The sequence below is a fragment of the Cucumis melo genome, chromosome 4 (assembly GCF_025177605.1).
Source record: "Cucumis melo cultivar AY chromosome 4, USDA_Cmelo_AY_1.0, whole genome shotgun sequence".
Classification (NCBI taxonomy): Eukaryota; Viridiplantae; Streptophyta; class Magnoliopsida; order Cucurbitales; family Cucurbitaceae; genus Cucumis; species Cucumis melo.
In genome coordinates, this window is record NC_066860.1 from 3,733,346 (window position 1) to 3,755,261 (window position 21,916).

Here is a 21,916-nt window from a genome sequence, read left to right on the forward strand (position 1 = left end):
CTAAAGTACATTTCTTTTCATGGATTTACTAAGAACTAAGCATTAGGTTGCACCTAACTATATGCCAGCTCTCTTTTTACTTTAAAAAAACGATTTACTGTTTTTAAAAAAATATTTGTCACATTATAATTTTATTAGTTAATTATTTGGGTTCTAAGATCAACAATCAATCCAAAACAAAAAGAAATGATGTTTGTATATTTACATAATCATGAATAAATCAATGTTATCTAGAACGCATGTTTAATTATATTATATTATATTATATATATATATGGATGTTGAATTAAAATACACACTCTAAGCTTATCTATTGTGGCTAATTTGAAAATAATTAATAGAGCTTCGACCTCAGCTAGTTAAGGACGTAACATTCTAAAAATGAGAAAACTTGACGTATATCCCATTTCCCACATTCTAAATCTCCATTATTTAAGAACATAAACCCAGCATGAATCCATAAAACAAGCAAATAAAATTCTTAACACAGCTAACAGTGAACTAAACTTGATAGGATTGATGAAGAAGAATAAGAGAAATTAATTAAACCCACCCATCACCCATGAAAATGTCATGTGGGTTGTTACCAAATAAAAACAACCATATCAATCAGCTAGCTAGGTATGGGGTTGATTGAATCTTATATGCATATCTATATATAAAAAGGGACAATCTTACCAGTTATGTGATGATCTCCAAAATCTCCACCATGGCCACTGTTGTTCAGTAAGCCACCATTTGAATTACCATGGCGCACTACATGTGGATAAGGGAAAAGCTTGACATTTTGGCAGTGCGCGTGCTCTGATCATGAAACCCACCAACTGATAATCTCTCATTGAATTTTTCCACATTCTTTCTTCACCACCAGTTTTCATCTGTAAAAACATATAAATTAGCGCTTGAAGTCGAAGGGAACTTGCTCAATTAGATCAATACAGAAGCCAATTACGCCAAGCCAATAAGCCATGCAAAGCATTTCTTTTTGTGTTTTTTTAGCTTTGGTTTGTGTCACCTTTTGTCTTGTTTCTGAAAATGTTGAAGTAGCTGATGCTGCAGAAGATGCAAAAAATGGTGTTTATATCGTTTACATGGGATCCGCTTCTGGCTCCAGGATTGACTTCCTTCGCCTTCTTAACTCTGTCAACAGACGGTAGCATTATAATATATCTCAATTTCTTACGCTAATGGGCATATTTCCTCTCAATTTAATTCATTAATTTTCATCTTTTTTTCTAAAGTAAAAGATTGAATTCTAAGTTCAATTTTCTTTAAAAAAAACTTTATTTACTTTTTTTTAGAGGTTTGCACAGAGTAGATAACAAAATAAGGAGTTTAAAGGTGAAAATGATGTTTACAGGCTTAATTTTATAAAACTAATACAATTATATTTTGTAACTATTTCGGTGTTTTTGGCTATTGAAAATTACAATTATTTTCTCATTCTTTCTTACCATAATTTGCATATTTAAAAGAGTTGTTAGTTGAATTTAAAAACAAAATAATGATAAATACTAATTTTTTAATTAAAATTTGACTTAATCTTAAAATGTAGCCTACAAAACTTAGAAACCAATAATGAATGGAGGTGAAATTTGTAGGGTTAATTTTAAAAAACATAATCATTAAAGAAAGCCCAAATAGTTACTAAACAAAATCTTAATTACAATTGCATAACAAGTGTTGAAAGAGAAGAAACTTGTTTTCTTACAAAACTTAAGAACACACGAGAGAGAATATGAATATTGTTCTCTTGAAATTCACTTTCTTAATAAACTTCAATTTGCTTTCATTGATTTGATTTTTTTCTTACTTGCTTACATATAAAAGAAATGAACTCTTTATATAGATAATGTATCTAACTTGTTAATTTCTAACAATAAGTTGTTAAATTCTCGATCGTGAGCCTACATGGTTATCAAACCTTGCCTTACTAATTCTTAAGATTTCACTTATGAGCCTATATAGTTATAAAACAGAGCCTTAAAATTATAATTAACTACATAATAAGTTATTAGATTATCAATTATCTAAGAATTTCTTAATAAAAAATTATAAATTTACTAGACACACAATAAAATCTATATAAATATTAAATAATAATAATTTCATTTCAAAATCAATTTACAATAAAAGAATATATGATCTAACCCGCATCTCTCCAGCTTAGATACTTGTAAAATTATCTGGACGTGTGAAAATGAAAACCTATGTAAGACTATAGAGATTGAAAAGGCCGAGAGAAATTAAAAACTCACATATTATTTTGTTGAACGTAGGAACGTACTGGTGCACACATATAAACATGGGTTCACAGGATTTGCAGCTCGTCTATCAGAACATGAAGCCCAAGCCATGAGACAAAGCCCTGGAGTTGTTTCGGTTTTTCCTGATCCAATATTGAAGTTACACACAACTCATTCATGGGATTTCTTGGTCAGTCAGACAAGCGTCAAAGTCGACGCCAATCCCAAATCAGATTCCCCAACCTCTTCCTCTCAACCGTACGATACCATTATAGGAATCTTGGATACTGGTAATTATATATATTAAACATTAATTATTCTTTGCTCTGCAGTCTGCACTAATAACAATATATAAGAAGTTAGTTCTAACAGTCACCGGTAAAATCAGGTATCTGGCCGGAATCGGAGAGTTTTAATGACAAGGGTATGGGTCCAATACCTTCGAGGTGGAAAGGTACCTGCATGGTAGGCGATGACTTCACTTCCTCCAACTGTAATAGGTGAGTGTGTGTGTCCACCACAACTGACACTCTCGTTTACTACAAAGCTTAAAGTTCAGTGTTTTTAAATTGTGATATTTAGTTTGGTGTTTTTAAACTATGATTATTGTTTAAATTACGAACATACTCTCTATGAAAGTGAGTTTTGTTTTATTTACTATGTCTTGTGTGTGTGTGTGTGTGTTTTTTTTTTTAATTTATGAACTTAATTTTGTGTAATTATAAACCTATGAACTTTATTTTGTTACGGTAGTTCTGAAAATTATTTGATTTATTGAATATAAATCTAAACCAATACATTTATGAATTTTTAAAAAATATATATCATAGTTTAAAGACTAATCTTGTAATTATAAAAGTTTAAGAATTAATCTCAGGCTCAAGAATGGTTTATTTTTTCAATTAATTTTTTAGTTTTTAATGCTCAAAATCTACTCTCTTCAGTTAAAAAATTGTTTTTAAACCCTTTAAAATTAACAATTGGCCCTAAATTCATAGTTTAACTCAGTTTTAACTTTTCTTTTTGAAGTGTCTTAATTATTTCATGAAATTTTTGTCAATAAGATAGCAATTGACTATTATGTAATTCAGTGACTATAGGATATAATTTAAATATAAAAAATTAAAAAATTGAATTAATATATGCTTTATTAAAAAAATTGAAGAAGTGTGCCGTAAAAAACACATGCATGGAGATTAAAATTAAAGCATCGAACCATATTGTGTGTGAGTTTGACATGTTTGTCGTGCCAGAAAAATCATTGGAGCAAGATTTTACGAAAGTTCTGAGAGTGACGGCATACGGTACCACTCACCTCGAGACGGAGCTGGACATGGCACCCACGTGGCATCAACGGCGGCCGGAAGCGCCGTGGCTAATGCATCCTACTATGGCCTCGCAGCCGGGACGGCCAAGGGCGGCTCCCCCCGCTCAAGGATCGCCATGTACAGAGTCTGCATGGCCGACGGCTGTCGTGGGTCGTCGATCCTGAAGGCGTTTGATGATTCCATCGCCGATGGGGTCGATGTATTGTCCTTATCTCTCGGTTCACCCTCCTTCTTGCGACCAGATCTGACGGCAGACCCTATTGCCATCGGAGCCTTTCATGCGGTTGAGAAGGGCATTACAGTTGTCTGCTCCGCCGGAAACGACGGTCCCAGTTCGGGAACGGTGGTGAACGACGCGCCGTGGATTCTAACAGTGGCTGCCTCCACCATTGATAGGGATTTTGAGTCTGATGTTGTGTTGGGCAACAAAAAAGTGATCAAGGTAATTCGGAATCCTTTGGCAACTGCAATGAAAACAGCTAAAACCACAATAAATTATTTCAAATAAAAAAAATTATAATGCAGGGCGAAGGTATAAATTTCTCTGATCTTCAAAAGTCCCCTGTATACCCTCTAATACAAGGCAAGTCAGCCAAGAAAGCGAGTGCCAGTGAAGACAGTGCAAGGTATATAAGAAATGACATGCTGAGTAATTTATTAAGATTTCTTGCAAAGCTTTCTGATGAGTTCTCCAGTTGTTATTGTCAGATGTATTTAATAAATACATATTAAAGTGTGCTATCTATGTGAATTAATAATTTATCGCCTTCAGAGTCTTGGTGAGGAAGACTTAGATTTAAAGTATTTACGCTAACTGTTACTTCTCAATTTAATTAAATTAGGATTTGTTCTGAAGATTCCATGGATGAAGCTCAAGTGAAGGGAAAGATAGTTATTTGCGAAAGCAGTGTCGAAGGAGGTGGTTCGGATTGGCAAAGTCAGGCGGAAACAGTGAAGAGTCTTGGAGGGGTTGGGGTAGTTTTAATTGATGACGACTCAAAATTAGTTGCAGAGAAGTTTACTACTCCCATGACAGTTATTAGCAAAAAGGACGGTCCTGAGATCCTCTCCTATGTTAACTCAAGCAGGTAAAAGTTAAAATTATCCTCTGTTTAATCAATCTAGATAGAAAGCTCGGATGTGAAGTGAGCTTCAATTCCATATCTTCTTTACTAGCTTGAACTTCACGATCTCAAATGGCTAATTGAGTTTGAAATTTTCTGAAGGAAACCAGTTGCTACAATTCTCCCCACTGAGACCATAATAAACTATAAGCCAGCACCTGCTATAACATATTTTTCATCCAGAGGGCCTAATCCCGCAGTATTAAACATAATTAAGGTAAAAGGCAGCTTCTACAGGAAGGACGAGGGGAAAGATTATTATATTTTAACTTGAAAATTTTAACCTTCATGAAGAAAAATTATTGTTCCACGCCTGAATTTGAGAGTTATTGTGATGCAGCCGGACATATCAGCACCAGGAGTGAACATTCTTGCAGCCTGGCTTGGAAATGATTCAAGTTCAACTCCACAAGCAACAAAGTCACCACTCTTCAATGTGATCTCAGGAACTTCAATGTCCTGCCCCCATGTCTCTGGCGTAGTGGCCTCTGTAAAATCTCAAAACCCCACATGGAGTCCCTCAGCAATCAAATCAGCCATCATGACAACAGGCAAGGAATATTAACCTTAGAATGGAAGAAAAAAAATTCTTCTTTCCTTTTCTTGTTGACCTGAACATGTTTACTAATGACCAATTCTTTCTCAAAAAAATTTACAGCAATCCAAACGAATAACTTGGGATCGCCTATGACTTTGGATACGGGATCAGTAGCCACACCTTATGATTATGGGGCAGGAGAAATATCAACCAATGGAGCATTACAACCAGGACTAGTCTATGAAACTAGTACAACAGACTACTTACTATACCTTTGCGGCCGAGGTTATAATCTAACCACCATTAAAAGCATCACAACTACTGTTCCTGATGGATTTGATTGCCCCAAGAATTCAACTACAGACTACATATCCAACATGAACTACCCAACAATAGCAGTATCAGAATTGAAAGGCAAGGAAAGTAAGAAAGTAATCAGAACAGTTACAAATGTTGGTGGCAATGGTGAAACAGTTTACACAGTCAGTGTAGACGCACCTGAGGAAGTAGAGGTCAAAGTGATTCCAGAGAAATTGAAATTTGCAAAGAACAATGAGAAGCAGAGTTATCAAGTGGTTTTCACCCCAACTGCATCCACACTGAAGGAAAGAGTCTTTGGTTCAATCACTTGGACCAATGGAAAACATCGAGTCCGAAGTCCATTTGTCGTCACTAGTGAGAGTAGTGAGCCATAAGATTACTTATAAAACAGTGAACACATTGCAAGGTCAAAAGTTGTAATTCTCTAGTCATCTGTTTCAGTTTGGACTATGGTACTTTCTGAATAAACGTAGTTGGTGTTTTAGATGTCTAACCTGATTGAACACCCTTCATCTTTAAAAGAAATCATCAAAACTAAATTGAGGGCTAAAGACACTGAATAGAAACATTAGGATTCAGGAGAAACGAAGAAAGTATGGTGGAAGAGCAGATGGGGCTGAGTGATAAATTGATCTTAAACAAGACTGTATCTAAGACTCCCATTTTTGGCTAATAGTGATTGTGAGTCGAAGAGATATACAAGCAAATGGACATAGTAACAACTAACAAATGAATTTCAACTTCACTGATAATGTGGCACTTACCCGGGGTATAATAACATGATAGGGATACGGGACTTGAATCTTCCATTTTAGTGAATTTTTCTCCTTGCCCAGGTTTAGTTTTCATATCAATTGACAATTATGTAGTTTAAGAGTTAAAGCATCTCTATATTAGCAGCTAAAGCATCTCAATTGTGATCAAGGAGGTTTTTCAAAGCTTATCTCCTTGCTCTGAACTAAAACCATTCTTAATATCAAAATAGTGACGGCATCCTCCGAACGTTTTCTCCATTGGCAATGAAAATTCCTCTAATAGCATAAAAATCAGCCCCTAATACTCTAATTCCGTTCATAAATAATCCTCTATATACACGAATAGATTTAAGATGATCGAGTAATCTAATGATTTTCAAGAATCTATTCCCGAGTTCTCTTATTCTATCCCCTTCCATTAAATCACTAACTTCTAGATTCATTGTCCCATTATTTGTACCGTTCTGCCCCAGCAAACGAGTGAAGAAATACTAAAGCAGTCGAAACCAGTTAGGAAAAACTGAAAGTACATTTTCTTGCAATTCCTGCCTCGAAATTCAGAGAGGCAAAATGAACAACTAACCAGAAGTTGAGAACGACCAAATTTGCGAACACGATGTGACTCTTGCGGTATTAAATGACATTACATAAGATTTACCTTTCACGTTTGGGATGAGAATCTTGACGTTCCCATTGATGATAATCCATAAGCATGATGGCGTGAAACTGCTGAGCTACCTCCTCATCCTTCCCTACCATCCTTTGAGATCCACAAAGAGAAAAACTCATCTCTTAGAAAAGGGCGGGAAAGAGAGGAAGGGAGTTTAAGTAATGAGAAAGTGGCAATAAATTAAAAGGGGTTGATTGAGAAGCACAAAATACTTGATTTGACTAGAATAATCCGAATTAAATTTATCTATATCCTAAACTTGTATTATAGTTTTTTAGAAATTAACATATTGTCGTATATTATATATTTGTATTTGGCATGTAATGTAAATGACATTTCTATCGATGAATTAAAGAATTTCAATCGCAAAGTCAATTGGATTACTTTTGACCACATCTTTCTAAATATTTTGCGAACTTAATTTGCTTCTTATCTTTACCATGATTGTTATTGTTATTGTAATAGTAATGGTAACATTTTCATAATCCTTCTATCATAATAGTAATAATTATGGAAGCAATACACTTGCATAATTTTCAATCACAATTGGATTGAGTACTGTCCACTATTCTATCATATTGCTGGTTTTGATTACAATAACAAACTTGAGAATAGGCCATGTATCTCATTATGGTTATATAGACAACATCAATCATGCTTAGGCCTAAATTATTAAAGATATCCCTAGATTTCGAAACCCTCGTTTCATTTTTAATATTTGAAATTGATTCCATATAATACTTGGGGTAGATTTTTCATGTAACAAAGTGATGACAACTATTGTTCACAAATATACACAACATTATTGACAACAATCATTCATATAAATTAGCGTTTGTATATAAAAAAATGAAGCTAGTATGTAAAAACTAATTATGCAATTATTATAAAAATTTAAGATAGAATAAAGGAAAACATCTAAATCACACCAATTACTATGTCAATTTTTATCATTAATATCATTTATATTAATAAAAAATATTTTTGGGACAAGTGCCAATCCAAAACTTTACATGAGAATGCACAAATTTATTTAGGATCAAAGTTTAATCCATAAATTTTCATTATTTGATCGACTACAAAGTCAAATGTTTCATGTTTCATTTCTACTTAAACCTGAAAGATTATATAGGTAGGTAGTCGACAATTTAATCTCTTAAAAGGAAAAGTAATTGTCATAGGATAGAGTAATTTGAGGCTTTTTACCCACGTAACCAAATCCAAGTTGAATGGGAAACAACCCCAAAAGAATAGGCTTAATAAGAGAGTGGGTAAATAGGGAAGTAGAGAATACAACTTTCTTTGTACATCAAAATAGCCGTGTGCTTTAACGAAAGACAAACTCCATTTACAAAACAATAGTATGGAACCACAACTGATACGAAGTTATTGAAGTTCAAGGCCCTTGAGAGAGAACCATGAACAAATAAAATAAGAAAAGAAAAAAGCCCAATTATTTGGAAACTTTAAAACACATAAAATATATCATCACAATGAGCAAGCCATTCTGTGAGAGCACTTTCTACTAGAAGAACTCTGGATGAGTCGGTGAGCGCTAACAAGAAATGGATGCTGGCAAACCCCACACTCGATCGTCTCAGAACCTGAGTTTGGAACCTGGACCTGCAAGTGTTTTATATATTAAATTTAATACGTCCATCAATCTATCTTCTTACAAACACATTTGTATTCATAAGCAGCCTAAAAAAGGAACGTGTATTCAACACTAAGGTCATGTTTGACTAAAAAAAATCAAATTTTTGCACTACTACGACTGAACAACTCATCGATTTCACAACTTTTCAAACTAAACAATTCATATTCGTTGCGTTAGATGTCATTTAAGATATCATGCCACTCTGTCAACCACAGTTAGATAAGGGTATTTGTGCAACAACTTTCTAGGAGCTCAAAACAATGATTTAGAGTAGAGAAGAAAAAAAATTGTAATAGGTCACATTTTAGGACTAAAAGTTAAAAGATATAGTAATATTTTAAAAGAATCGTAAACATAGCAAAATTTATGAATGATAAATTTCTATTGGTAATAGACTTCTTCGCTCATAGACTCTTATTAGCGATATAATCTATGATCAAATCACTGACAGATTATAAGTGTTGGATTTGAATTTTATCATATTTGCAAATGCTTTCGTATTGTGTTATAAATCTTAATTGCTATATCTGTAACTATCCTAATAAATTTGTATATATAACACATTTATTTTTATTTTAAGAAGTTTTTATGAGAAATGTTTAAATAAAAATAAAATTTTGAAAAAAAAATTCTTTAAATAAGGACTAAGTATATTTATTGAAATCTCTAATTTCGTTTAATAACATCTTTATTTTTCTTTTCATTGGCTCAAAAACTTGAAATTATCTTTTAAACTTCAAAATTACATTGTTGGAAAACCTTTGCAGTCAAATAACACTCAAATTTTATATTTTATCCTTTTTATTTCTCAAATATAAATTTGATGAAAAAAAGTACTTTTTTCGATCATTCGATTTACGATAAAAATACTGGTTTATTTCAATTTGAAATTAGTATATTAAAATAAAAGCCACGATATTTTTTAAATTAGTTAAATAGAAAAATTTTATGAAATTTTATTTTATAACCTGGTAAAATAAAAATATCAAATTATATCGTTATAATTATAAACCATAATAAAATAATCAGCATCAAAAACACAAATGGTCCAAATATTTTGTTAGTGGAAATAAAGAATTACGATGTTACAAACTCCACTCTTTGTTTAACCGAAAAAGTTAGTAAATTTCAGTATTAAAAAAATATAAATTTTATATCTTATCATCAAGTGTAATAACGTATTATGCACTCCAATTGTGCTCTAAATACTTCAGTTAAACGCCCCTAAGAGAATTTTTTAAAACAATAATTTAGCCTTTAAAATAAAATACATATGATTTCTCTTAAATTAAGAAAAATAACACAATTTCCCTCGAAATCTCAAGGGATTTAAAAATATATCCTCTTTCCTTCGGTCGACACCGTCGATTCATCTCTTCCCTTCCCGTCTGCCGCCACCCTAATCGTCGCCAGCGGAGTTTTCACAGGCTACGTTTACAGGTATTTCGAAGCTTTCTTTCATTAATTTCGTGTTATTTTTCTGTGGTTATATCGATTTTACCATCCATGTCGTTCTTATAATCATGGGTAGTTAGTCTCTCTTCTGCTGTTTCATTTGAATTTTCTAATTTTCTCGAGTTTGGGTCTTCAAATTTTTCTTTCTCTTGGTTCTTTTTCAAATGAAAATTTCGTTTCTTGAATTGTTGTTCTTATTACTGATATGAAATGGTTGTTGGAATATTTGGTATTTGTCTGCTGCAGCGATATGTTGTTGAGGGATGATTTAATGATGTCAAACAAATATGTTTTATCTCGATCGCTTTCGTGATTTAACTTTTGGTTTTATCACGTTGAGATCGATTCTCACACTGGCTACCCTCTTTCCAACTTCCTTTCTTTTTCCTTGAAAGCATTTGGTTCCATTTAGCAGCGCTGCATTTGCAGTAACTTCCTCTGACTCCTACCCTATACTACATGAATTGGTCCTCTGAAAGTTGACTGGCCAGTAGTCATCTTTTAAGCGTTCTGTTTACATTTATTCATCCTTTTTATTTACTGATGTGATTTCCCTTAAAATCTAGCTTGTTAATGTAAATGTTCTTGGTCACTGAAGGAGGTTGTGGGGTTATCTTTTCTTATTCATCAAGTTTTGGGGCATCACTGCTCAAATATATGAAAATACTTACTCCAAATATGTACTATGAATGGTGATCTTCAAAGAACTTTTAGGTGATCTTTTTGGGTGTTTACGGTTTAGTATTAAACTTTTGAGTCTTTTGACTGTTTATATAGATGACTATATTTATAAAAATTTATGCACTCTATAAACATATTTTACATATATCTATCTATTCATTGCGCCTTGCTTTAGTTAGGTGAAACATTTTTGTCGCCACCTGCCGAATACGTGCTTGTGCTTTGAAAACACTACGTGATGATGGTTTCCAGCAAACATCATCTCTAGAATTGTTTATCTTCATCAAGTAGGAAGAGAAGAGGCTGAAAAATAAGAATATTAGTGGCAACAAAATTTCATTCGCATGTAAAGGTTGCGGGGTTATCTTTTCTTAGTGCGCCTTGAGCCTTTAGAAACACTGATTGTAGAAAATCTTATGTAGAGAGAGTATAAATATTTAAATCTTTTTATGATCACCTTTATTTTTATCACCAACGGTAGGAGATGACCTGTGTGTTTCTTAGTTAAAAAGATCCCAAATTGATATATTTGGAAATGGTTACTCGGATTAAGTTTGACTGTTGTGTATTATGTTCATCAATTCTCGTAGTCTACATTCTCTCCCCCTTACAATTTCTGTGAAAGCTATCATCTTGGCTTGTAGTTCCTTTTCCATTTACTCTATAAGGGGTCATGTTTGCCTTGGTACGTCTAGTTTTTATTTGTATTTTAATAATTGGGCTGATTAGGTTAACTATCTTATAAATTTTAGAATACAATTTTGTTGCTTCTATTGACAAAATTTGCACCACATTGAAAGATTGAGGGTCTTACCAATTTAAATCTGCATCTTTTTTGGCATATACATGTAGTGCTCAATATTTATGGTACTCGTGAAAAACCCTAATTTGAAGTATTTTTCTTGTTGCAGAAACAATGGGTCTACGATTATTTGATGGAAGTGATTCTGACAATGACAACTCAAAGATAGAAATTAATCAGGATTATGCTAAAAGGTTTGAGTATAACAAGAAGCGAGAGGATATTCAGCGCTTAGAGGAGCTTAAGAAGAAGGGTCTAATTGAAGACTCTGAATCAGAAAGCTCGGACTCTGAATCATCTTCTTCAGAGGAAGAAGATAGCCAAAATTTTAGGAAGGACTTGAAGTTCTTCGATGCATTAATCAAGGTAAAGAAGAAGGATCCGACACTCAAACAAAAAGAAGCCAAGCTTTTTGATTCTGATGATGACAGCCATGGCAAGGAAAGTGATGATGTCAAAGGTAGTTTAACAGAAAAGAAGAAAAGTGGTATGTATTTGAAAGATGTGGTAGCGAAGCATTTGATTGAAGAGGGTCCTGAATTCAATGATGAGGATACTAAAAATGTGAAGGTTTATGATAAGGAGCAAGAAGAAATACGCAAGGCATTCTTGGAGGCTGCTGAACAAAATGAAAATGATGAGGAGGAATTGTTAAAAGTGAAGGAGAGAGGTGCAGTGGAAGAGGAAAAAAATGAAGAATTTGAGAGGAAGTTGGATGAGTATTTTGGAGATGGGGATGACCAGTTGGATGAAAATTCAAAGTTCTTGAAACATTATTTTAAGAATAAACTGTGGATTGGTGAAGATGCAAAGGTTGAGGAAGAGGAGTTGAACATGCTATCGGAGGACGAGGAAGAGATCGAAAAACAAGAGGAATATGAATACCGGTTCCAAGAAAATGCAGATGATACCATTTGGGGGCATAGTAGGACCATTGAGGGGTCAGTTAGGAAAAAGAAGAATTCGAGGAAGGAGCAGAGAAAGAATAAGGAAGAGAGGATGGAGATTGCAAGATTAGAGAGAGAGGAGGAGTTGAAGCATTTAAAAAATTTGAAGAAGGAGGAGGTAAAGCAGAAGCTTAGGAAGATTAGAGAGACAGCAGGACTTGGGGAGGACGAGAATTGCTTATTAGATATTAAAGATTTAGATGATGATTTTGATCCTGAAGAGTATGACAGCATGATGAAAGTGGCTTTTAGTGAAGAATATTATGAGAAAGAAGACATTGATCCTGGGTTTGGAAGTGATATGGATGACGAAGGCAATGGTGAGCATGAGAAGCCTGATTTTGACAAAGAGGATGAGTTGCTTGGATTGCCAAAAGGGTGGACTTCCTCTGAGTCAGTTGATGGCTTCTTTGCAGCTAGGCAAAGGAGTTTAAGCCATAAAGTTGATAATGATATGAGCAATGAAGATAATGAAGAAGATGAAGAACAAGGCAATGAGGATGAAAAAAGCACAAGAAAGAGGAAGCGTAAATTATCTATGTACCAAAAAGCTAAGGAAGCCATGATGGAGGAGTATTATAAATTAGATTACGAGGATACAGTCGGAGACTTGAAGACGAGGTTTAAGTACGCCAAAATACAACCTAATCGTTATGGATTGAGTACTGCTGAAATCCTGGCAATGGATGACAAGGAGTTGAATCAATTTGTTTCTATGAAAAAGTTGGCCCCTTATAAGGAAGAATGGAAGATGCCAAATAGTACTAGACAGCGCCTGAAAATGAGGTCTAGGGAGCTCCTTAGAGGCAAACAATCTGGTGAACAGAAAGATATTGGGAAGAGAAAGGCGAAAAATTGCTCCAACAAGAACATTTTGGAAGACAATGAGAATGACAAAGTAAATAATGTTGACAAGGGCAATTTATCTCGGAAAGCCAGGAGAAAACAACGTCAAGCTGAGCTTAAATTGTCTCACTTTAGGAATCTGGCATACGGCAAGACAGCCTTGAAATCTAAGAAGAAATCAAAACATTGATCATCAGCCAGGTAATTCTTGTCAATCATTGATGAGCTAACTTCTGTGCCCGTCGGAGCAAAGACGGTTTATGTAAATATTTAAATGCAGATTCATTTTATTACCATTTCTGAACATTAATTTGATGTTAATAAAAATTTCGAACATATTAGGGTTTCGCACATTTAGAGCTCACTTATTTTGGAAGCACCGTAAATTTCTAGTGCATCTTGGATTGATTTTCTATTGAGTTTTCCAGTAGTGGCTAGTCATCATTGGGTTTTTTTTTTTTTTTGAATTCTATTGTCAATTGCATATCATGCTCTCTAGTTTTCTCATTTTAATAATTTGCACTTCTGATTTCTTTTCCCCAATTTCTTGATGAGGTCTGGGTTCTTACTTGGCGTAATTTGTTTGAAGTTTATTTATAAATCCTTGCGCTTTGGTCTCATTTGTTATGAACAAAGTATAACTAAAGTTAAAATTTATGGCAATGGATCATTATAACATGATGACTGATTCTTAGTTTGGACTTTCTGATGTTGATCCTCAGAAAATCTATTGGTAGAGGTAGAGGCTCATTTTTTCCAAGAGGCTGGCAATGACTAACGAGCTTGTATCGAAACATATTAAGAAGTTTAGTTGCCTCCCTTTTATCTTTTTGAGTATGCAGGATCAAGAATCAAGTTCTTGTTTTTAATTTAATTTTTAATCAAGAATCACACTTTTAACTTATAATTCTACTAGGGGAAAGCATCACACCTCAATAGGATAAGTGAAATTATCTGACAATGTGCTGTAATAGTTCTTGCTAAATGCTTATCTTTTTTTTTTTTTTTTTTTTTTGCTTTGGTATTTTCATAATGATTACCGATGTTGACTGCAGGGGTCTATACTTTACTTCAGAGATTGATGGTACCATTCAAATGAAGGGCTATCTAACGTGTAACCCAGAAATTCGCCTTGCACTTGATGAGGACTTGAGCATTGGAAGAGGGGAAGGTCAATCTATGGTAACATCTTGTATTCTGTTAGGTCATTCATGTATATCCAAGAAGTGATTTAAGACTCATGAAAATGAAAACTTATGTAGAAAAAAAAGAAAAATGAAAACCAATTACAAAGGGTCTTTTGAATTTCTTCTGTCTGACTGCTAGATTTAGAATAGGAACTGTATTTTTTGAGATAGAGCAAAAATGAAGCATATTCACTTTCTTTAATGATGAGATTTATTTCATTTCTTTTGATCAACGTACTTTGGTTACTTTCCTTAGAAATTTGGATTGTTACTTTCCATACAAATTTGGATTTCTTTAGGAGAATATTTAGACGCATCTCTCTATTTATTCTCACTTCGTACATCTTTAACTAAGATTATTTTTACAACTTGGAAGATTGTAGATAGCATGAAAATCCTTTATCGCAGGTGCTATTTAATAAACGTTTGTAGTATTTATCTCATGGTGGATATATATATCTTCTATTCAATAATGGAGTTTTGGATTGTAAATATGTGATGTAGTTTAGAAAATCAGTAAATTTGAGAAATATGTCATAATCTACTGAATTTCTTTCTTTAAGAATTAATGTCCAGTACACATGGACGGAATTTGAGTCAAGGAAATTGCATATTAAATAAAGACTCAAAACTTTTTTGATATAAAAATTTAAAATATAACAAAATAAAGTAAAATATTTATAAGATATCACACAATATCATAATCGATCTACGATGTCGCAATCTGGATATATTATGTTATTGTTTCTGTCTTTTCTAAACACATAAATAAATCTATTTAATTATAATATTTTGTTGTATTTATAAATATTTTTAGAAATTGTCATTTAAAACAATTTTTTTAAAATTTAAATGTGTTTTAAAATATTCCCCCAAATTTTAGATGTTTAAACATAAGTGAAATTAAGCTTGGCAAATGATTTATTAAGAAGAAAAATATTAAATTTATCTATATATCCTAGATTTGTATTATAGTTAATCGTCATATTTTATTGTATTTGTATCTCATTTGTACTCGTGAATGTACTAAATGGGTGTGTAATGTAAATGAAATTCTCGTTAATGAATTAAAGAGTTTCAATCGCAAAGGTAATTGGATTGTTTTTTACCATGATTTTCTAAATATTTTACAAACATAGATTTTTTTCTTATCTTTACCATTATTGTTATTGTTAATAGTAATTGTAACATTTTCATAATCCTCTATTATCATAGTAACAATTATGGTAGCAATACTCATGCAATTTTCAATCACAATTGGGTTAAGTACTCTTCACTGTTCTATCATATTGCTGGTTTTAATTATAGTCACAATCTTGAGAATAGACCCTATATCTCATTACAGTTATAGAATATTGATAAACGTCAATTATGTTTACTAGCCTAAATTATTAAAGATACCCTTAGATTTCAAAACCCTTCATTTCATTTTTAATATTTGAAATTGATTCCATATAACACTTCGGAGAGATTTTTGTTGTAACAAAGTAATGAAAACTATTGTTCACAAATTTAAAGATATACACAACATCATTGACAACAACCATTCATATAAATTAGCACTAGTATATAAAAAAATGAAGCTAGAATGTAAAAATTGATTATGCAATTATTATAAAAATTTTAGATAGAATAAAAGAAAACATTGTGTCAATTTTTATCATCAATATCATTTACAAAATATTTTTGGGACCACTGCCAATCCATATAATCCACACTTTCATTATTTGATTAATTACAAAGTCAAATGTTTTATGTTTCATTCCTACTTAAACTTGAAAGATTATCTAGGTAAGTAGTCAAATAATTTCATCTCTATGCTTCTATAAGTTTATATAGATGACACTCATTGTTCAATGATTGTGCCACTGACTAATCAAATCTTACAACTCTTTATAACTAATAAAGTTAATGATAGACCTCTACTTTATAAAAGAAAATCTGAATTTTAAGTATTTAATAAGGAACTAATAAAGAATTAGGTTTAGTTTAACATATTGTGTACAAAATTTTGGCCAAATGAGTTAATAATAATTATAGAAAAGACCAATCTTAAAGAGTCTTCGCAAATAACGAGATAAAAAGTTAATTAACACAAATAACGAAGTTTGAAACGTGAATTTGTCATAGGACAGTTACTTGATGCTTTTTACCCACGTAACCCAATCCAAGTTGAGTGCAAGACAACCCCAAAAGAATAGGCTTAATAAGAGAGTGAGTAAATAGGGAAGTAGGGAATACAACTTTCTTTGTACATCAAAATAGCCGTGTGCTTTAACGAAAGACAAACTCCATTTACAAAACAATAGTATGGAACCACAACTGATATGAAGTTATTGAAGTTCAAGGCCTTTGAGAGAGAACCATGAACAAATAAAATAAGAAAAGGAAAAGAAAAGAAAAAAGCCCAATTATTTGAAAACTTTAAAACACATAAAATATATCATCACAATGAGCAAGCCATTCTGTGAGAGCACTTTCTACTAGAAGAACTCTGGATGAGTCAGTGAGCGCTAACAAGGAATGGATGCTGGCAAACCCCACACTCAATCGTCTCAGAACCTGAGCTTGGAACCTGGACCTGCAAATGTTTCATATATTAATTAATACGTCCATCAATCTCTAATTTTTACTTCACATCGATCTATCTTCTTACAAACACATTTGTATTCATAAGCAGCCTCCAAAGGGAACATGTATTCAACACTAAGGCCATGTTTGACTAAATAAATCAATTTTTTGCAGTACTACGACTAAATAATTCACTCCTTGGGTTAAATGTCATTTAAGTTATCATGCCACTCAGTACATGACAGTTAGATAAGGGTCTCTGTACAATAATTTTCTAGGTGCCCAAAACAATATTTTAGAGTAAAGAAGGAAAAAATTGTATGGGTCACATTTTAGGGATAAAAGTTAAGTATATAGTAACACTTTAAAAGAATTGCAAATATAGCAAAATCTATCCATAATAAACTTCCATTAGACTCCTATTAGCAATATGATCGATCACTGACTGACTTTAAAAGCTGGATTTGAATTTTGCCATATTTGCAAATGCTAATGCTTTTGCATTGTACTATACTTGCAAATACTTTGGATCTTGATTGCTATATTTGCAACAGCCCTAAAAAAGTGTTTTTAAGCATGCTGCAAACTCCATAAATTTGTAACTTAAACGAAAAAAGAAATGAAGATGATAATGACGCAAGGATCAAACCTGTAAATGAACAGTACAAGTAGGGCATGCAACTTCCTTCATCCGTTTCCCAGATCCATCAGACTTGGATCCTGTGGCAGTCAATGGAAGTGGCAAAAATATCAATACTTATTCACATCCAGAGTGGATGGAGGTTGCATAACCAAATGCACATATAAATTATCTTACTATCACTAGCAGCACATATAAATTATCTATTCCTGAACAAGAAATTACCTGATGACCTTCGGTTTCTCTCCATTTCGTCCTACAATGACAAAAAGATAAAATTAAAAATTAGACTGATGCAATAAGAAAGGAGAAAATATAAGACAATTAATCTATCACAGGTGTTCTTTTTTATGTGAATCTTTCTAAGTACAATAAATCTATCACAAGTCTTTTTGGAAGGGAAGAAGGTCAAACTCAAAGAAATCACAATGCTCAATAAGCAAGAAATGAGGAAAGGCGAGATACAAGAGATTACAACCTTAAGTTTTTTGGCAAGATCCTCATGGCTATGCAAGCCTGCAGGCTTACTGGCCAAATCTTTGGCATTAGCGAGCCTCTGAGTCACTTCTGCCTGAAAACAAGAACAGACATGTTAAGAACCAACACATTACATAATAGCCTGTATTTAACTAATCACCCGCTAATTATTCAGTACACAAACCCACAATATCCACACTTCCCAAAAACCCGAGGAAGAATAATAGTTAAAAATTAAAACCTAAAATTTGTTATAGTTGTCAAAGAAGGAAAAGAATAGACTCAATGTTACAACTTTTACACTCGTGAATTTTCCTTCTAGGACTTCATAGACAATCACGGTTTTCATATGCTTCATGTAACATTTATCCCTGAAGAATTTTTCTTATATAATACAATTTACAACATAATACAATAAACACAAAACAATCAACACTCGTAATAGAATATAATCATATAGAAGAAAAAAAGAATACTAACTCAAAAAAGGAAAGAGAGAAATTAAAATATTTTTTTATGAAAATGAAAAAAATGGAAGAATAGAGGACATACAAAAAAAACAAGTCCACCAAAACAACCCAACTAAAGGAAGGGATTCCAAGTAAGTAAAATGGTAATAATATCAAATAAATCGAAGTTACACATGACGTACCATGCATCTGTCACAAACTCGAACTTGAGGAGCATTCTCCTCAGCCGTCAGAGCAGTTCTACCTTGAGTGCATTTGTCACAGAAAATGTCTCCACAATTTCTGCAGTGATGCTGAGAAAAAGGTTGAAAGAAACAATGAGATTCATAAAAAAGGCAAGCTAATGAATCTTATTCCATTGTTGATAGTAAACAAATTTACCCTTCGTACAAAAGCCCCAAAGTCCGTCCCACAGGCTGTACACTTTGTGACTGCTTCATCAGGTACCTAAAACGTAAACAGAAAAGGCATTGTAAATGGATATACCCTCAGACAATCTTTAAATTAACAAGCTGATAATTTAAGAAAACTCTGTCAAGATACCCAATGATCTTTCTCCTCGTTGCCTGGCTTTATCAGATTCACCCAATCAACCAACCCTTTCTTCTTCTCTGTAGCCTGCTCAGATGCCTTAAAAGATTCCGCAGGCCTACTTCTTCCGCCCATTTCCTTAAACTGTGATTTTGAAAAGATAACAAAACAATAAAGGAATTGAATCAAGTTAACTACCAAGATTCAAAATAACTGGGGAAGAACATATAGAAAAGAGTTTAAAAAGTTAAAAAGGTGTCAATATTGTTGTGCATGGTGAATCTAAGTTGGAGACTGATCAGTATGTATCTATGATATCAGTACACTGCCCAGGCATTAAACAGAAGGTTACCTTAAGACTTTTTATAACCACAGAATGAATGGACCAAAAAGATAAAGAGCAGTCATCAACTATATCTTCATAAGCGATAACACCTTATGTATACATTTATGCATCAAAGAGGTATGGCAAAGTCCATTCCTCATTGTCCATTAATGTCTTGAGATCACAAATTGCATACATTGTAGCCAGGGTAGGAATTCTAAAGAAGAGAGTTAGAAAGTGATAACCCTAATTTTTATCTTGAAATAACAAGAGAGGTAAAAAGAAATACATAAATAAGAAGAAGAATAAAACAAGAGAAACAGGTAAGGATTACTGGATTATTACCTGTACAGTTGCAGCAGTCACTGTGTCCAGAAGCGTGTTGGTAGTGTACTTGTTTGATTGCAACCTAATACGCCGTGGCTCAATATCCACGGAGCTCTTAGACCAGAAAGCCAGGGTAGATGAATCGTAAACCTTACAAATATAAATAAAAACCATATTGTAAGTTCATGGCAGAGTATTCCGAGTAAATTAAAAAACAAAATCTAGTGCCCCAACTTACTTCACATCTAGTGATGGTCTCAAGAGGATATATCCTTAATGTCCGACTAGAATTTGGATCAAGCATACGAATACCATCTAGACCAACCTGGAAATGATAACAAAAGAGAGAAAATAACCAAGCTCAATTGTTGTCCTAAAATAACTTAATAGCAATTCAGCGATTTTGGAGTAAAGAAAATATAAAGAGAAGTACAACAATGACTAAGAAGCTCCAACGTGCAAACACAAAGCACACATTAAAAAGAACAGGAATTAGATTAGAACAACAGTAATTGAATAAATGCATAGTTGAAATAAATAGTTATCGATTTAAATTCCACACAAACATTGATTCTTAAAAAAATATATATAAAAAATGATGCAAGAGGCAAAACAGCGACCAAAAAACTCCAATGTGCAAGTATGAAGAAAATCCTAAGAGAGTGATTAGATAGGATTGAATACTTCATACTTACACATAACAGCTTCCCATATGAAATTAACAGTTCAAGATTCGTATTCAACTCACTAATTAAATCATTACTAGAGTTTTTGTCACTCAAATTCTATAGGTTTTGCCTCTAATGCATAGTCATATAGAACCACAAAAGAAAAACAGCAATGCGGGACAAGTGGATAAATGAAGAAGTTGTTCTGTGACTACATGACATACCTGACAAAGAACGTCCATGGTGCTCTGACCTCCACTTTCAGCCAAGAGCTTCACCCGGAACTTCTGCACCCAATTTTTCGCATCTTCTTGCGCTTCCACCTTAGGGATCGCCCTAACTACTTTCAGTGAACTCGCCGGCGACTCTTTCTTCGGAGGAATACTTATCGGCCTCCCATAATCATCAAAAGCAGGCGCCGCAGCAGACCATGTCGAAGACTTTGAAGCTGTACCGCGAGCTCCATAAGGCTCAGCTTTGCCGCCTTGATAAGCATAGACTCCATCGCCATAACCGTCATCATAACCAGAATCAAAGCGTGGTGCCGCGTCCTCCGGCCGCTTACCGTACAACTCGGAACCAAAATCAGACCGGCTTCGACCGTAGCCTCCATATCTATCATCACCATAGCCACCTCCTTGATCAAATTTCACAGAACTTTCATATGGGTTTTCATACGACGGGGGAGCCAAAGAGCCAAAGGGAGCGGAATACATGGAGGAGTACGGAGAATTAGGACTGGGGGTAGAATTAGAGCTCTGATTCATCGGAATTGAGGAAGGTGGAGGAGGAGGAGGAGTAGGGGCATAATTAGGAGCCGTCTGATGCTGATCGTAGGTCGAATAATACGATTGCGACTGAGAAGGAGATTGATAAGGCACATGAGACTCAAACGGAGGGAAAGCAGGTGGTTGAGGAGTGGGATTAAATGTCTGAAGATTAGGATTCGATGACGGAGGATTGTAAAGAGGAGCAGTGGGAGAAGCAGGGACGGGATCGGGATTCTGGGAGTAAGGAGGATAATTAGGGGAATAAGCAGGGTAATCGGAGGCACCATAATTGGTGGAGAAGGGGGGAGCGGAGGCGTAGTTGCGATCGGAGGGAGTGGGAACTGGATTAGGGCTTGGATTTAAGGAAAGGTTTTGAAGATTTGGGTATTGGAAATAGGGAGCAGTACCGTAATCGCCGTTCTGCATGGTCGTCGACGGTGAGGAATTCAAGGTTCCGATGAAGCTTCAATGGAAGGAATTGTTGGAATGAATTGATCAGGATCCCGAAGTTTCTTTTTCAACGTCACCGTAAATGACGACTCCCGGAACTAAATAAAGAGATTGTTTAAGGAATATGGTT

The 21,916-nt window shown here is 33.8% G+C and overlaps 3 protein-coding genes across 3 annotated transcripts; 2 read left to right on the forward strand and 1 right to left on the reverse strand.

The window, feature by feature from the left end:
• Positions 1 to 701: 701 nt before the first annotated feature.
• LOC103504227 (CO(2)-response secreted protease) lies at positions 702 to 6,050 on the forward strand. Its single transcript, XM_051083681.1, has 9 exons — positions 702 to 1,153; positions 2,280 to 2,536; positions 2,635 to 2,746; positions 3,500 to 4,016; positions 4,100 to 4,200; positions 4,417 to 4,662; positions 4,801 to 4,915; positions 5,039 to 5,249; positions 5,357 to 6,050. The coding sequence occupies exons 1-9, from the start codon at positions 969 to 971 to the stop codon at positions 5,929 to 5,931; spliced, it is 2,319 nt and encodes a 772-aa protein (XP_050939638.1). The 5' UTR covers positions 702 to 968; the 3' UTR covers positions 5,932 to 6,050.
• A 3,784-nt stretch (positions 6,051 to 9,834) lies between these two features.
• Positions 9,835 to 14,790, forward strand: LOC127149024 (uncharacterized). Its single transcript, XM_051083682.1, has 3 exons — positions 9,835 to 10,079; positions 11,687 to 13,571; positions 14,426 to 14,790. The coding sequence occupies exon 2, from the start codon at positions 11,692 to 11,694 to the stop codon at positions 13,558 to 13,560; it is 1,869 nt and encodes a 622-aa protein (XP_050939639.1). The 5' UTR covers positions 9,835 to 10,079; positions 11,687 to 11,691; the 3' UTR covers positions 13,561 to 13,571; positions 14,426 to 14,790.
• Positions 14,791 to 16,755: 1,965 nt separating this feature from the next.
• On the reverse strand, positions 16,756 to 21,916 carry LOC103503863 (protein FREE1). Its single transcript, XM_051083683.1, has 10 exons — positions 20,791 to 21,916; positions 20,137 to 20,223; positions 19,917 to 20,048; positions 19,259 to 19,390; positions 19,097 to 19,162; positions 18,898 to 19,008; positions 18,247 to 18,339; positions 17,994 to 18,024; positions 17,778 to 17,848; positions 16,756 to 17,138 (listed from the first exon to the last, which is right to left on the reverse strand). The coding sequence occupies exons 1-10, from the start codon at positions 21,760 to 21,762 to the stop codon at positions 17,061 to 17,063; spliced, it is 1,773 nt and encodes a 590-aa protein (XP_050939640.1). The 5' UTR covers positions 21,763 to 21,916; the 3' UTR covers positions 16,756 to 17,060.

Coding starts and splice junctions, on each gene's coding strand:
- LOC103503863 (XM_051083683.1), bottom strand. CDS start 21,762: ATGCAGAACGGCGATTACGGTACTGCTCCCTATTTCCAATACCCAAAT. Junction 19,391..19,916: donor TGACTGCTGCAACTGTACAG/GTAATAATCCAG, acceptor TCAAAATCACAG/TTTAAGGAAATGGGCGGAAG. Junction 19,163..19,258: donor ACGAGGAGAAAGATCATTGG/GTATCTTGACAG, acceptor TTTACGTTTTAG/GTACCTGATGAAGCAGTCAC.
- LOC103504227 (XM_051083681.1), top strand. CDS start 969: ATGCAAAGCATTTCTTTTTGTGTTTTTTTAGCTTTGGTTTGTGTCACC. Junction 1,154..2,279: donor CTTAACTCTGTCAACAGACG/GTAGCATTATAA, acceptor TGTTGAACGTAG/GAACGTACTGGTGCACACAT. Junction 5,250..5,356: donor ATCAGCCATCATGACAACAG/GCAAGGAATATT, acceptor AAAAATTTACAG/CAATCCAAACGAATAACTTG.
- LOC127149024 (XM_051083682.1), top strand. CDS start 11,692: ATGGGTCTACGATTATTTGATGGAAGTGATTCTGACAATGACAACTCA.